Source organism: Leptinotarsa decemlineata, unplaced genomic scaffold (genome assembly GCF_025532065.1).
Source record: "Leptinotarsa decemlineata unplaced genomic scaffold, Ldec_3_MD MMD2_tig00002082_RagTag_RagTag, whole genome shotgun sequence".
NCBI classification, from domain to species: domain Eukaryota; kingdom Metazoa; phylum Arthropoda; class Insecta; order Coleoptera; family Chrysomelidae; genus Leptinotarsa; species Leptinotarsa decemlineata.
In genome coordinates this window covers 532,308-545,642 of record NW_027412573.1, presented here as the reverse complement: position 1 = coordinate 545,642, position 13,335 = coordinate 532,308, and the positions used below count along the sequence as shown (strand labels likewise).

General features: G+C 34.7%; 1 protein-coding gene across 1 annotated transcript in view; it reads left to right on the top strand.

Annotated features, from left to right (window-relative positions):
- Positions 1–13,335, top strand: part of LOC111504928 (DDB1- and CUL4-associated factor 6) — a 33,913-nt gene that overhangs the window by 4,131 nt on the left and 16,447 nt on the right. Inside the window, exons 3-8 of the mRNA XM_074176754.1 lie at positions 2,133–2,289; positions 2,360–2,520; positions 2,582–2,733; positions 2,805–2,988; positions 6,319–6,550; positions 11,238–11,529. Of these exons, the coding sequence (XP_074032855.1) occupies positions 2,133–2,289; positions 2,360–2,520; positions 2,582–2,733; positions 2,805–2,988; positions 6,319–6,550; positions 11,238–11,529 (1,178 nt within the window). The remainder of the gene's footprint in view (positions 1–2,132; positions 2,290–2,359; positions 2,521–2,581; positions 2,734–2,804; positions 2,989–6,318; positions 6,551–11,237; positions 11,530–13,335) is intronic.

The following is a 13,335-nucleotide window of genomic DNA, read 5'->3' as shown; positions in this document are numbered from 1 at the left end:
CATCTCTGTTACTAAGAATAATATTTTTGCCATTCATGGGCGTGTCAATAAATAATCACTATATTACTATTATATTTAATAGCCTACGGAATCTGTAATTAGTTAAACATTGATCAAACGTATTAAAAAAATCATACTTTGATGTGAAATTTCCAATTTGAAGTTTACAAAATCGCAACACGTGTTTTTTTAGCGTTTATTTCGAAACAAAATACACAGAGTGTTAAATAGAGGCATCTCTGTTACTAAGAATAATATTTTTGCCATTCATGGGCGTGTCAATAAATAATCACTATATCTACAGGGTGTTTATTAAACATGCGGCAAAAGTTAGGAGGCTATTCCTTGGACTACTCTAAGGATATTTTGTTCTTTGATGATTTTTGATAGATCGCTTTGTTTCAAAGAAACGGTGCAAAAAAAAATTCGACAATAACAATTTTGGTGATTTCAAAATTATTAACCTAGCTGAAATGTACACTGGACCTACCGAGTAATTAAAAATCCAACAATTCCGTTGGTACCTATCAACAACATTCCGATTGCTACAAACGTCTGCAGACATTCAATTTGAAAAATAATAATGATAATATTTATTTCTTTGGTTGAAAAGTACAGTTGACAGAAATCAATGCACGATAAACAAAAAAAATGTCAATTATAAAAGTAAATGTAAAAACATATACTTGTAACCATGAATTTCATACATATTAAATGTAAATATTAAGGAATGAAAAAATTCATGTAATGTTGGGATACATAAATAAACAATAATCCGCAGTCAAAAAATTTTTATCCCAATTTTAACGTTAATTATAAAATTGTTAATTAATAACTTTTTCTGATTGAAAGTTAATATAAAAATCCCTATAATTATTAAACTAAAACCTGGGATTTTTTTCCTTTGGTGAAGTTATCCTTAATAGGCAAGAAAATACATTACCCTTGCCAAAAATAAAAAAATTGTTATTTTCTATTTTTTTATTGACAATTGAAAATTATAATTTTATAAAAAATACATTACAAATTTTTTTTTCTAATTTTTTATTGTTTCAATGTCTCATGGCTAAAAAGTAATTAATATATTTTTTTTTTAATTTTTTACAGCTATTAATAAATTTATTATAAACAAATACATTGTTTATAAGCAATTCGAAAAATTTTTTTTGCATTATGTTAATTGAAAAAAATCATGATTTTCAGAAAAAAAATGGTTTCTTAAAAAAATTCATTGTTGCTAAAGATGTGTTTGTTATTTACAATCGTTTTTTGCAACTAAATATTAAAATTATGGAACCGTTTTTTTTTTAATCATAAATTCTATTGTTCTTTAAGGTTTTGAAAAAACTTTTTTTTATTCTTTTTTTAATTGTTTATTTAAAAAAAAATTTATAAACAATTTTTTTTTTCAATAATTTGTTCTATAATAAAAGTAACTATGTGTTTTTTTTAAATTTATTCTTTGATTTTCTTTATTTTTCGTAAATAAACAATTAAAAAAAAGAATTTAAAAAAAGTTTTTTCAAAACCTTGAAAAACAATAGAGTTTATGATTAAAAAAAAAACGGTTCCTTAATTTTAATATTTAGTTGCAAAAAACGACTGTTAATTGACAAACGCATTTTTTAGCAACAAAGAATTTTTTTTAAGAAACCATTTTTTTTCACCAATCAACTAACCTGAGATCTTGAGCTTTAGCACATTTGGTTAAAGTGTTTACTTTCAATACTTGAGAAATACTTGAGAAATTGTGTGTTGATTATATTTTATTGATTATTATTTATTCCCTTTTTTGTAGTCAATAACTAGTTACATTTATATGTTACTTTTATTACTTATGGATGTTTACCACTATTTGTGTTATTGTGTTGATTATATTATTTTGACTGACTTATAATATGGTTACATATTATGTGGACTGACTTTTATAAAATGGTTATATGCAGTTATTTACATTTATATGTTTTCACATTTACTTTTATAATTGACATTTTCTTTATTTATTGTGCATTGATTTCTGTCAACTGTACTCTTCAACCAAAGAAACAAATATTATTATTATTATTAATAAAAAACCTTGATGTTCTCCCTCAAGAAAAAATCCATTCAATATCTGATTGATTATATTATAGATCTGAACAGGCCCGACGAATCATGCCATAATCAGTTTCATTGCCACGGAGGAACCACCACCTATAAAGTTGTAACTATTCCAAACGAGCCCTTCACTTTTGTCAGTTGTGGGGAAGACGGCACTCTTCGAGGGTTTGATTTGCGAACCAAATCTAGGTAAACACTACTAACTATCAGGTATGGATGTAACTGAGGTTTTTGTTCTGAAATTAGAGGTGTTTTTCAGTTGTTTCAAACCTCGTTGCAAAGACGACATACTCGTGTCGGGTTCCAACGCTGTTACAGCACTCGCCATCAATCCGATGTCTTCTCACCAACTAGCTGCAGGTTGTTCCGATTCCACCGTTCGTATCTACGATAGAAGATTTCTGGGAACCCAACCTGGAGGTACGTTACTTTTCACTGCTCGTTCAACCCGAAGGTCATCTTTATTCATTTGAAATTGCAGATCACTTCAAAGCTCAGCCTTTCTGCGCCTTCTTGCCACCGCATTTCGGAACGAACCCGCACAGCAGAATCACCTCTCTGAATTTCAGCGGGAACGGAGAAGACATGCTGGTCAGCTATTCCTCCGAATATTTGTATCTGTTCACCGTGCAGGTAGGTGTTCCGCGAGGCGCTCTGCCGAGGCCACTGACTTAGTTGGTTGGTGAGGATTGTTTTGTTTGTAGGATAAAAACACGGTGCAGTTCAAGAAGCCTATTAGAAAATTGACGCCATGGGAGAAACTCAGAGCAGCGACCGGGAAGAGGGAGAGAATGTCTCCTCCGCCCGTGAGGAGATTGAGGTTGAGGGGGGACTGGTCAGATACGGGGCCGGATGCCAGGCCAGAGAGGGACAATACCACTACCGTCAGTAAGTGACGTTATATTCTAAATATTTTGAATTTTGAATCGTATCGATGAGTAATTATTTATCAAATAGGAAACAGAGAGTACATGTGAACGATTATTTCTCATCATGCATAACCAATTCACACAGGAGTGCCACAAGGTAGTGTGCTTGGTCCCCTATTATTCATTCTGTATCTGAATGATATTCAATTACTTACAGACTGTGAGTTCATTAACTTATTTGCAGGCCTGTACTGGAGCAAATTTAGAAGAAACTGTTGGCAGAATGAATGAAGTTCTAGAGAAAGTAGAAAAATATCGGAAAACCAATAAAATGAAACTTAACGTTGAAAAAACAAAAGCAATGATAATTACTACTAAATTCAAATATAATCAAATGAATGCAAACAACATAAATATAAAAATTGAAGATGAACGTATAGAAATAGTAACATCAGTGAAGTATTTGGGATTTCAACTGGATAATTCCTTATCATTCGACGACCACTTCAAATATATTGAAAAAAAGATTGCAAAAAAATCATATTTTTTCTCAAGAATAGCCAATAACTTATCAACAGATACAAAAATTATGGTATATAAATCAATAATCCAACCCCATTTTGACTACTGTGCATCTATTTTATTCTCTTTAAATTTGAACAAAGTGCAACAAATACAAAAACTACAAAATCGAGGAATGAAAATAATTTTAAAATGTAATAGGTGTACACCAATTTCTACCATGCTATCTGCCCTACAATGGCTCTCAGTATCTAAAAGATTATTCTATTGTTCCATGGTTTTCATTTATAAAATATTAAATAAAATGACCCCACCAAACTTGCTATCATTAATAACTTTCAATGAGGACATTCATCACCATTCTTCTAGGCACAACAGTCACATTCATATAAATAGAACAAATACAAGAAAATCATGTATGTATATAAAATTGTATTATTAATATAAATTTTGTTGATTATATTATATTTTAAGTTAGCTAACCTGTATATTAGGGAATCCTAATTCAATAAATTCAAAAAAATATATATTGAGGAATAAAATTGGAATCTTCAGCCTCAATTGAATTTAGAACTATCCTGGTGGCAGTATAACTGTCAAATGTGGCATCATCATGTCATGTCAGATGGGCTTGAAGTTTGTAGGCTAACACACAGATGGCGCTACTAGTATTAAATCCATATGATTTTCAGTTAACCCTTGTACAAATTTCAAAGCTGTCTCGGATTATCAGTTAATAATAATAATCTCTTTATTTACTCAGATTAATTTGTATAACACACAGAATAGTACCTGATGTAACCCAAATACAGGCAAATTTACTTGAAATACCTGGAGTGCCTGTATTGAGGTGTTCGGATCGTATAAAAAGACATACAACAATGACACGTTCAGTTTGAATAGTGCTTAGATCATGACGGTACGACCAGCTGTCGAAAGCGCTAGGCTATATATATATATATATATATATATATATATATATATATATATATATATATATATATATATATATATATATTTATAACATAAAAATAAATGCATGAGGTCGTTTAATTTCGTTTAAATTGTTACACTCGACCACCCTGTAGATTTCTAAGGATTGAACAAAGCCTGCAAAAACGGTAACTAATCTTTTATCAAGTTTTTTACAAACTGTAGGTTTTCGGCCAAAATGAATAATCTGAAAGTGTCGAGTTTGTACATTCTATGCAGTTCTTGCTCAGCAATCAAACTGGAAATATTGTGCTTTAACTTGGAACGCCATCACTTACCATTGGCTGAGATGAATAGAGCTGTAGGGCTTCTTCAAGGTGGCATGCGACAAAATGATGTAGCTCTTCGTTTGGGGGTCTCCCAAAGTGTTATCAGTCGATTGTGGCGGCGTTTCCGTGAAACTGGCAGTCCAGCCGAACAACATCCAGGGCGAGGACGCGCTACAACTGCAGTTCAAGACCGATTTTTGGTCTTAACCGCAAGAAGACAACCGACAATCACAGCACCTGAGTTGGTTAACGTGTTGCAGCAGACGCACCAGGTAACCATTGGTCGTGATACTGTCAGAAATCGACTGCATGAAGCAGATCTCCACAACAGAAGGCCACTTAGATGTCCACCTTTGTCGAGAGGCAATCGCGGTAGAAGATTAGAGTGGTGTCAAGAACATCAAAACTGGGATGCAAATGATTGGGCCACAGTTTTGTTTACAGACGAATCCAGATTTGGATTTCATCCAGATTCTCGTCGAGTAAGACTATGGAGACGACCTCGAAATAATGAACGTTTGAGACACGTCCAGGAAGTCCACACATACAGAGGTGGTACAGTAATGCTATGGGGCGGAATCATGATCGGCGGCAGAACCAATCTCGTTTTTCCAAATCGCTCCCTCACAGCTCGACAGTACCTCGACACCATTCTTCTACCTATCGTCCGTCCGTTTGCTGGTGCTGTTGGTGAAAACTTCCACCTAATGCATGATAATGCTCGTCCACATGTCGCGCGTCTAGTGACTGACTGGCTCACCAACGAAAAAGTTGATGTATTGCCATGGCCAGCACAATCACCGGACCTGAATCCCATCGAGCAAGTGTGGGACATGTTTCAACGAAGAATTACTCAGCATATGGGGAACATTCACACAACGTTTCAATTGAGAGAGCTTTTAATCGCTGAATGGGCAAATGTACCTCAACAAGACATTGACAATCTCATTTTGTCGATGCACGATAGATGTAGGGCCGTAATAAACCAGCGTGGAGGCCATACTTTGTACTGATTCCATTTTTTTTTGTATTATGATTTTTTTTCGGGGTGCCAAAGAAGAGCCATTTTTTTTTTAGTTTTGCTTATATGCGCACTCAGTATTTTTGACCATTTAATAAATTTTGTTGTAAGTTACATTCGTTTAATAATCACCCGTCAACTGTTTTTCCCCTAAAGCGATCTAAAAAAAAATATTCTCATTTTTAAAAATATCCCTAGACTTTTCCGATGTATATATATATATATATATATATATATATATATATATATATATATATATATATATATATATATATATATATTATATATATATATATATATATATATATATATATATATATATATATATGTATGTATATATGTATATGCACAACTTTATTGTTTTTATAGATTTTAGTTGTAATTCTGTAATAATGTTGATTGTTGATTAAATATTCTTAATTGTAAAAAAAAAACTTTCTGGAAAATGTTTCGGAATTGTTGGTCCTCGTCAGTTGGGGGGTTATTTCATACGTCATTACTGAAAGCTCATATGTTGTGTCACTAGTGAACCGATGTTTTTCAGGTCTCGGACAGGCCAGGCCTGTACTACAAGCGACGTTGATGCAGCGCATGACTGACGTTCTCTCTCGCATGCTCAACGATCCAATGACGAGGGCCGCCCTCAGCGCCGGCGGGGAGGATTCTCTCGACGAGACCACGCGGAGGTTCATGGAGAGCAGGGAAAGGGAGATCGCTTCGAGGAACCCCGATAACGTTGAAGAGGCCGGTATGGACTCGGACCAAGCTGTCAGAAGGTAAAAGCCATCAGAAAATTGAATATAGTGACCATGTCAGGGACCTATACAGAGTGTTCACAAAGTATGGAGTTAATTCTAAAGTTTGGAAGGACCTAATACATGCATACTCTGAAGTCTTTTCTGTTGATGAAAATATGTGGATTGGAATATTATGGTCGATGTTATGCAATTTAAATTTATTGCGATTTTTAAATAGAAACATTAAGCACTCATATAGGTATATACAGTGTGTCCGCAAAGTATGTAGTAAATTGGATATTTCCAAAACCAAAGGTCGTTTTACAAAAACCTGAAACACGTCGATTTTTAATTTCAATATTCTACATTTTACAACAAAATTTCATTATACATTGTGATCCATAGTATTGTGATGACGTCATCAGTAATTTTTTTAAATGCAACACCCTGTATTTGGTGTCATTTTTAGATAATCCGTAACGAGCTGGTTCCGAAAAGGTATGATACTTGGGGTCTAACGGACAGAATTTGAAAGATATGCGCTTAGAAAATAAATTTTATTGATATCTTGTAAAAGTAGAAATGAATTAATTATTTTATATTTTTTTAATGATCAATTTAACAACCAATAGGAAATTAATCCAGTAATAAATTCATGACTTTATTTTAAATGTTCGAACTGTAGTCCTTGCTGTATTTGACAGTAACATAAACGTTAAAGAAATTCTTGTTGAACCTTGTTTATAATTTTGTTTATAATATTGTTTACTTCTGTTGTTTTATAAACAACATTCTTCAGATGGCCCCACATAAAGTAATCCAACGGATTTAAGTCTGGCGACATAGCTGGCCATCCAATATGTCCACGTGCTTAATGTTTCTATTTAAAAATCGCCATAAATTTGAATTGCATAGGATACAACATAGTCCATACATATGAAACCATAACATCGACTATAATATTCCAAATAATATTCCAATCCACATACTTTTATCAACAGAAAAGACTCCAGAGTATGCATAATTCATGCAAATGCTTCTTAGATCGATTCAATCAATTGTACCTGTCATTATTTTATTTGATTTTTGATGACTCAGGTGATCTTAGATGTCCGAGTAAGTTCACTATGATTGTCATTCGTGAAAATGAAACTATTACGAAATCTGAACCTTTTTTTGTTTGTATAAAAATCAGTGTTTGAACAATATACCACATAATTAGTTGAAAAAATTATAATATCCGGCGTACCGCAAAGATCAAAACTGGGACCTGTTTTGTGAAGTCGAGAAAGGTTAATGCAGTCGAGCTGCTGGAAAATAATTCCATGAAAGTCAAATATTAAATTCTGATCACTCCCATATTGGGAGAATAATAAATGAGTATCTTCCTGAGAGGTGCATATAACATACTCGAGTTAAGGTGAAAAACACCTTGCCCCCTTGCCTTTCATGTGAACCTATGACATTGTAGGTAAGTGTGACGGATACTAGACGGATGAACAACAACTAACCCAGCTAATGCCGCACGGAAAGCTGAAGTAAAACCATAAGGTACCTGTGCAACGTTTTCCATTTAGAAGTCCTTCCGGGCTTTGTCTGCAGGTGGCGCAGTGGTACATCCTACTGAGTTTACGACTATAGTAAAACCAATAATGATTGAGAGTAAAGCGCGTTGTCATATTTAAATTTTACGTTACCAGTTTATAGCAGAATCAAAATATAGTAAGCAGTAGAGTTGTAGGTTGTGGCAAATTATAGATAATACACAATACTAGTACGATTAAAAGGTATTATTTATGACAAAAATCTGTAATGAGCTTGTAATGAGTAATACTTATACATTTCCTGATTACTGATCAGTTGAAATTCATTATTTTCTGTATAGTGTTAGATATTTATTACAACTAGTGGCAACGCTGTACGCAACGATATTTCTGTCTTTGTCACTTAACCGTAACTTCCATCTCATCGTTGCAGTCCTCACTAATGTACTTGCAGCCATGAGCGTATCATTGGTTTGTGAATTATACAGCGTGAATTGTACGTTTTACAGTTAAGTTAGTCAGCAATCGACGTGTTGTGATAACAATTGGTGAAAATAATAGTGCTAATAAGTGTTTAAGCGTTACATAATTATATTTCTACACCGTTCTCAAACTACTCAAAAAATGGGAGACATGGTCGGGCCTTCCACGTCGAAAAAGGTAAAACGGTCGGAGTCTCGGTCAGTAAGAGGAAAACAAATTGTACTGCGAGTATTTCACTATCTTGAAAGAGATCATCAGCCACCAAAAGATGACTTTGTGCATGTGTGCTGTAATTGTACGTGTGTACCTCCGAATAACCAACCGGGCATTTCTACATCATTAAATTCCACAATTACAAAAGATAAATTAGTTGATATGTGCTCTGATTATACCGGTGTACCAAAATCATCGATTTACAAAATACTAAGAGAAGCAGAAATTCATGGGGACGTACAAACGCCAAAAACTAGTAGCGGATGAAAAAAAAACACAGTTGATGAAGAAGCCAAAACCAGTATACGCAGAACTATTCACAGTTTCTTTTTCAGAAATGAGCTGCCCACACTACAAACAGATCTGGAGGCACTTAGCGATCATGAATTGGTCCCAAAAATGGGTAAAGAATTTTTTAGGAAACTTGTACACGAAATGAAATTTACGTACGGAAAAGTTGACAGCAAAAGCATTCTCATTGAACGTCAAGAAATAATAGCATGGAGAAGAAACTATCTAAGAAAAATTGACGAATTTCGGAAGCACAAAAAAAAATTGTACTTCATGGACGAGACATGGGTTAACCAAGGACATACGGTCAAAAAAGTATGTCAGGATGGTAATATAACAAGTGCACGACAAGCCTTTAATGAAGGTTTGTCAGTTGGGTTAAAACAGCCATCTGGAAAAGGTAGTCGTCTGATAGTTACGCATATAGGAAGTGACAGTGGATTTTTACCAAATGGTGAATTAATATTTAAATCTGAGAAAACAGGCGACTATCATGAAGAGATGAATGCGGAGGTGTTTGAAAAATGGTTTGAAGGCATCATTCAACTTGTGGAACCTGGGTCTGTCATCGTCATGGACAATGCCCCATGCCATAGTCGACATTTAGAACCATTACCGAAACAATCATGGAAAAAAGCAGCAATTCAAGAATGGTTAATTAATAAGAACATCCAATATAATAAAGATAGTTTAAAGGCAGAACTACTTCAGCTAACAAAATTACACACAGACAAATATAAAAAATTCGCAGTGGATGAAATGGCGTTAAGTCGTGGAATTACAGATTTAAGGTTACCACCATACCACTGCGAATTAAACCCAATAGAATTAATCTGGGCGCAAGTAAAAGGATATGTGGCACGAGAAAACACAACATTTAAATTAGTGGACGTGCAACATCACCTATAAGGAGCTTTTCGAACTGTTTCTGCAGAAGACTGGAAGAAATGCATGCAGCATGTTTTAAAAGAGGAGCAAAAAATGTGGGAAGTAGACAACCGTATTGAACACAATATTGAACCAATTATTATTCACTTTGATGATAGCGGTAGCAACAGTGACGAATCTGAGGTTAAAGATTAGACGAAAATTTGTACATTTACATTTATATTATATTCTATTATCAAAAATTTGTAATTTGTATTTGTTAGTACCCCTGACGATGAGTTTAAGTTACTCGAAAGCTTGAGAATAGTTATAAAGAGTTCACTTATCAATTGCTGCAACCCAATAGTGAAAAAAAGTTATATATATATATATATATATATATATATATATATATATATATATATATATATATATATATATATATTGTGTTTTTTATTAATATTGTTAGTTTATTCGGTACCTACTATAATTACCACGATTATTACTCCGTTTTCATAAGGCCCACCTAATGACTACAACGATTAGCTAAATTACGATATTGCAAAGTTTCAATGAAATAAATAAAAAATGTGTATGAATATTTTAACTAATTGTACTAAGAATTTTTCTTTCATTCTTAACCCTCTCAAAAATGAATAAGCACGCCCCCGATTTGCTGTCAACTGGGCTTACTTCTACTCTCAATCATTATTGGTTTTAGTATAGTTGGAATTAATATTGTTTGTTCGGGATATTCAGACGGTTCGCTCCGTCTGAAATGACCTGCCCGGTACTGACGAGGAGCAAGTACTCCGAAACCGGTGGTCGTCCTGACCAAATGAAATTAATTTCTGCTCTTCATAAGTAGGAAGTTGATTGCGATGAATCTTTCAAATGGAAGACGTTGCACAAGTGCCTGATGGTTGTACTTCAGCTTTCTGCGTGGCATTAGCATGAGAGGCGAGGGGCAAGGTGTTTTTTACTTGAACTTCTCTCTCTCTAAAATATGTTTATTATTCTTACTCCTCCCCCGGAGTATATTATGTTTGTGGAGTTGTTTCAGGACTTTGTCTGTAGATGGCGCAGTGGACATCCTACTAAAGCACAGTTTTCAAGTTTAGACAATGCAATATACCATTTAATGATATAGTTTTCATTTATATATACAATTTCTTATGTATATGTGCAATAATTTTTTTGCAAAGATTAGGTTTTCCTTTTTGAAATAAACTATCTACCTGTTGGTCCAAAAACTGAATTGCCGCCCATTGTACACCTACACCACCTTTTTTATTTAATCTGTTCTACCTTCATCTGCTGGACATCAGATCGTCTTCCGGTCAGGAGCCTTCATCGTCAAACCCCGAAAACTTTAACCGCTCCACGATAACAAGCCACCTGCACAACCATTTGACGGCGCTCCGGAATCTCCGGGAGGGTTTTATCGAACAGCACGGCGCCGAACCTTCCGTCAGCTTCAGGTACTCGCAGCAGAGCACCTCGAACTCCACCATTAGTCTTAGGGTCGGCAGGGAGGTCAACAGGACGTTCGGAGAGGACGTTCTTAGTGCACCTTCCACTTCTGAAGGCGCTGCAGTCTCTGCCACATCGGAGCCGATGGTGAGTGAGTTGATACATACAGGGTGTAACTGAATAAGTGTAAAACATTGAAGGAGGTGATTCCTCATCGAAAAAAAGATAGGATCTTTCATATAAAGAAACTTCATTGGAGCATCCCTTGTTGAGATACAGCCCCTTGAAGGGGGTACATAAAATTTGTATAACAATTTTTTTCACAAGCACTGAAAAAGTTACAATATTGAAATTAACGTGACGTTTTGTACTACCAAAAAGACACTTGGCCAGTAATTTATTTGGTTTACCCCATGGTTGTAAGGGGTGGAAAACGCAACCCCTAAAATTTATTTCCATTGTAACTTTTTGTCTTATTATTTGTTTACCATTTAAAAATTTATTTTCGATGGCCTGTTTCATTCTAAACAAAAAATGTCTCTTTGGTTTTTTGCCCAAAATAAACCAGTTCGCAGCAAAGAATTATTTTACGAACAACTACAGAGATACATCATCATAAATGCGAACTGGATTTATTGTTATTTTGTAGTTAGTACCTGCATTAAACGATTAAAGGGTAATAAACAAAACTGATTTATTAATAACAAAGCACACAACATGTAGAAATCATAGTAAATGTTCAATATGTCTACCTTCAGACATTACGCATGCGTCTAGACGTCGGCGCATTGAGCCACGTATTCGCTCAAATATTCCTGGAGTCTCTCTGATTACCCTGCACGCATCTATGATGCGGTTTCTTAAGTCCTCTACATCGCGAACAGGAGTACGATAAACCAAATGCTGTAAGTGGCCCCAAATAGAGAAATCGAGAGGATTGAGATCCGGGGATCGAGTGGGCCAGTTCTGTGGTCCTCCTCGACCTATCCACTGATTTGCATATGTTTCAGTTATATGCTGACGTGCTACTTGACTGAAATGGGCGGGAGCCCCATCATGCATAAAAAACATATACCTTCTGTCGCCCAAAGGAACTTCCTTCAGCAGTACTGGATGCACTTCTCTTAAAAATTGAACGTATGCCTCACCATTTAATCGAGGAGGTAGAAAATGAGGCCCAATTAAATCATCCCCAATAACTACGAGCCACACGTTGAGAGAAAACTGTTCGTGATGGTTAGTTTCGACAATAGCGTGAGGGTTTTCATCAGCCCATATGTGGTAATTATAAAAATTAATAATCTTGTCCCGAGAAAAACTACATTCGTCTGTGAATTCTATCGTCTTCAGAAAGTCACAATTTCTTAACAGTGCCGGTACTCGTTGCAGATGGTAAGGGTATAAGAGTTGTTCCTTTAAAATTCGAAATACCGTCATATGATCAACATTTAGCTGGAAAGCAATCTTTCTAGTACTGGTAGTAGGTTGTTCTTCAATCAAATAAAGTACTGCTTCCTCAAGCTGTGGTGTTCGTACTTCTCTATGGCGACCACAATCCTGCGTTCTTTTGTCGAATGAACCATATTCTCGTAATCGTTGATGAAGTCGAAACAAATATTCTATGTGAAGGATGCTGCCGTTGAGGATACATTTCAGCATATCTTCTAGAAGCTTCTAACCCATTCCCCTGCGACTGATTGTAAACGTAATGCATGTCAGCCATTTCCTCATTTGTGTATGCCATTTTAATAGTGAATAATAATAATAATAATAGTGAATTATTAAAGTAACAAATTAAGAACAGAACAACACACAATTATTATTAATTCAATTTCGAAAATTCACAAACTGACAGCGTCATACCAATTTAATTGTCACTATCGCTAATAGCGACCCACTAGATAGGTTTGTATTTTCGCATTTATGATGATGTATCTCTGTAGTTGTTCGTAA